Source organism: Mastomys coucha, unplaced genomic scaffold, assembly GCF_008632895.1.
Source record: "Mastomys coucha isolate ucsf_1 unplaced genomic scaffold, UCSF_Mcou_1 pScaffold4, whole genome shotgun sequence".
NCBI lineage: Eukaryota > Metazoa > Chordata > Mammalia > Rodentia > Muridae > Mastomys > Mastomys coucha.
This window is the reverse complement of record NW_022196910.1, coordinates 48,717,391-48,718,737: the sequence shown is the minus strand read 5'-3', so window position 1 is coordinate 48,718,737 and position 1,347 is coordinate 48,717,391. Positions and strand designations below refer to the sequence as shown.

Here is a 1,347-nt window from a genome sequence, read left to right as displayed (position 1 = left end):
AAACAAATGAATCCTTACATTGAGGATATTTTGAGTAGAATACAAGATTTATTAGCCCTTTCTCCACCGGTAAGTATCTCCCGGGTATCACTGAGACTGTGCAGATCAGCTTCGTTTCTCATAGTGGGAGGGGCCAGCGGTGCGTGCAGAGTTTACTGGGATCCTGATAACAAGCACAACAGTTATGGAAGGAAGTTGGCAGTGTGGAGTGTGTTCTGATTGCTCCGTATTGAGAAGTGTCGCTGGCATATTTAACAAAGAAGGAAGAAATTCCACTTCTAAATTACTCTCATGCTGGGATTGTGTTTGTCATTATCAGTGCTACTTAATTTGAAGTTTTTGTCTTCAAACTTAGTGTTAAAATGTTAATCCTTCCAGTGTCTGAAAGGACTTAGGCTGTGATGGTTTATAAGTACATTTTGATTTGCATGTGTTTTTCGATTTTTAGTCATATGTATGTGTGTTTTGTCTGCCTACATGTATATCTGTGCACCACATGTATGTAGTACCTCTGGGGGCCGGGAGAGGGCGCCAGCGTCCCCCAGACTGTGGTTACAGATGGTGGTGTGCTGCTTGCCTTGTGGGTGCTAGGAGTGGAAGCCCAGGACTCTGCAAGAGCAGTCCTCTGCAAGAGCAGCCAGTGTTCTTTGTGCTGAGTCACCCCGCTAGCCCCCTACACTGTTTTGTTGAAAATAAGATAGTGACATTCATTTAATTTCCATTCTTCACTCTTGGTGCCCAGTTCATGCCAGCTTTTCTCAGCAGTTTGCTAACCCTTGCAACCGAGGTGTCCAAAGAGTCTTACTATAATGGATAGTGACAGTTATCTTAGGATCATCTGCAGAGTTGGTCAGGACTAAAGTTCAGTTCATTTATATGCTTGCTTGCTCACGTACAGGGCTAGGACTCATCCGAGATCCTCAGGCATGAGCACATAGGGTACCAGGAAGTAATATACCCTTAGCCACGCACAAGAGTTAGAACAGTGAGACTTTAACCTCTGCTTTCATTTTAAGTTTCCTCTTCAGTCTGGGATTGTGGCAGAAATTTTGTTTTTGTATGAGTACTTGATATAAGAGCCAATGTGGTAGGTTGTATTTCCTGTCTCTCATGCTTAAGTTAATTATATAAATATTATGTAAATATTGAGTTAAGACAAAATTTCCTTGTAGGAGAATGGTTACCAGTCCTTGCTGAGTAGCGACGATCAGCTCTTCATTTATGAAACAGCCGGGGCACTGATTGTTAACAGTGAATACCCCGCAGAAAATAAGCAGGCCTTAATGAAGGACCTCCTGACACCGCTGATGGAGAGGTTTAAGGTTCTGTTGGAAAAGCTGATGATGG

The 1,347-nt window shown here is 42.9% G+C and overlaps 1 protein-coding gene across 1 annotated transcript in view; it reads left to right on the top strand.

The window, feature by feature from the left end:
- Xpot (exportin for tRNA) overlaps positions 1-1,347 on the top strand; it is a 37,171-nt gene that overhangs the window by 21,614 nt on the left and 14,210 nt on the right. The window contains exons 15-16 of the mRNA XM_031349459.1: positions 1-69; positions 1,173-1,315. The exon at positions 1-69 is cut by the window's left edge and continues 1 nt beyond it. Of these exons, the coding sequence (XP_031205319.1) occupies positions 1-69; positions 1,173-1,315 (212 nt within the window). The remainder of the gene's footprint in view (positions 70-1,172; positions 1,316-1,347) is intronic.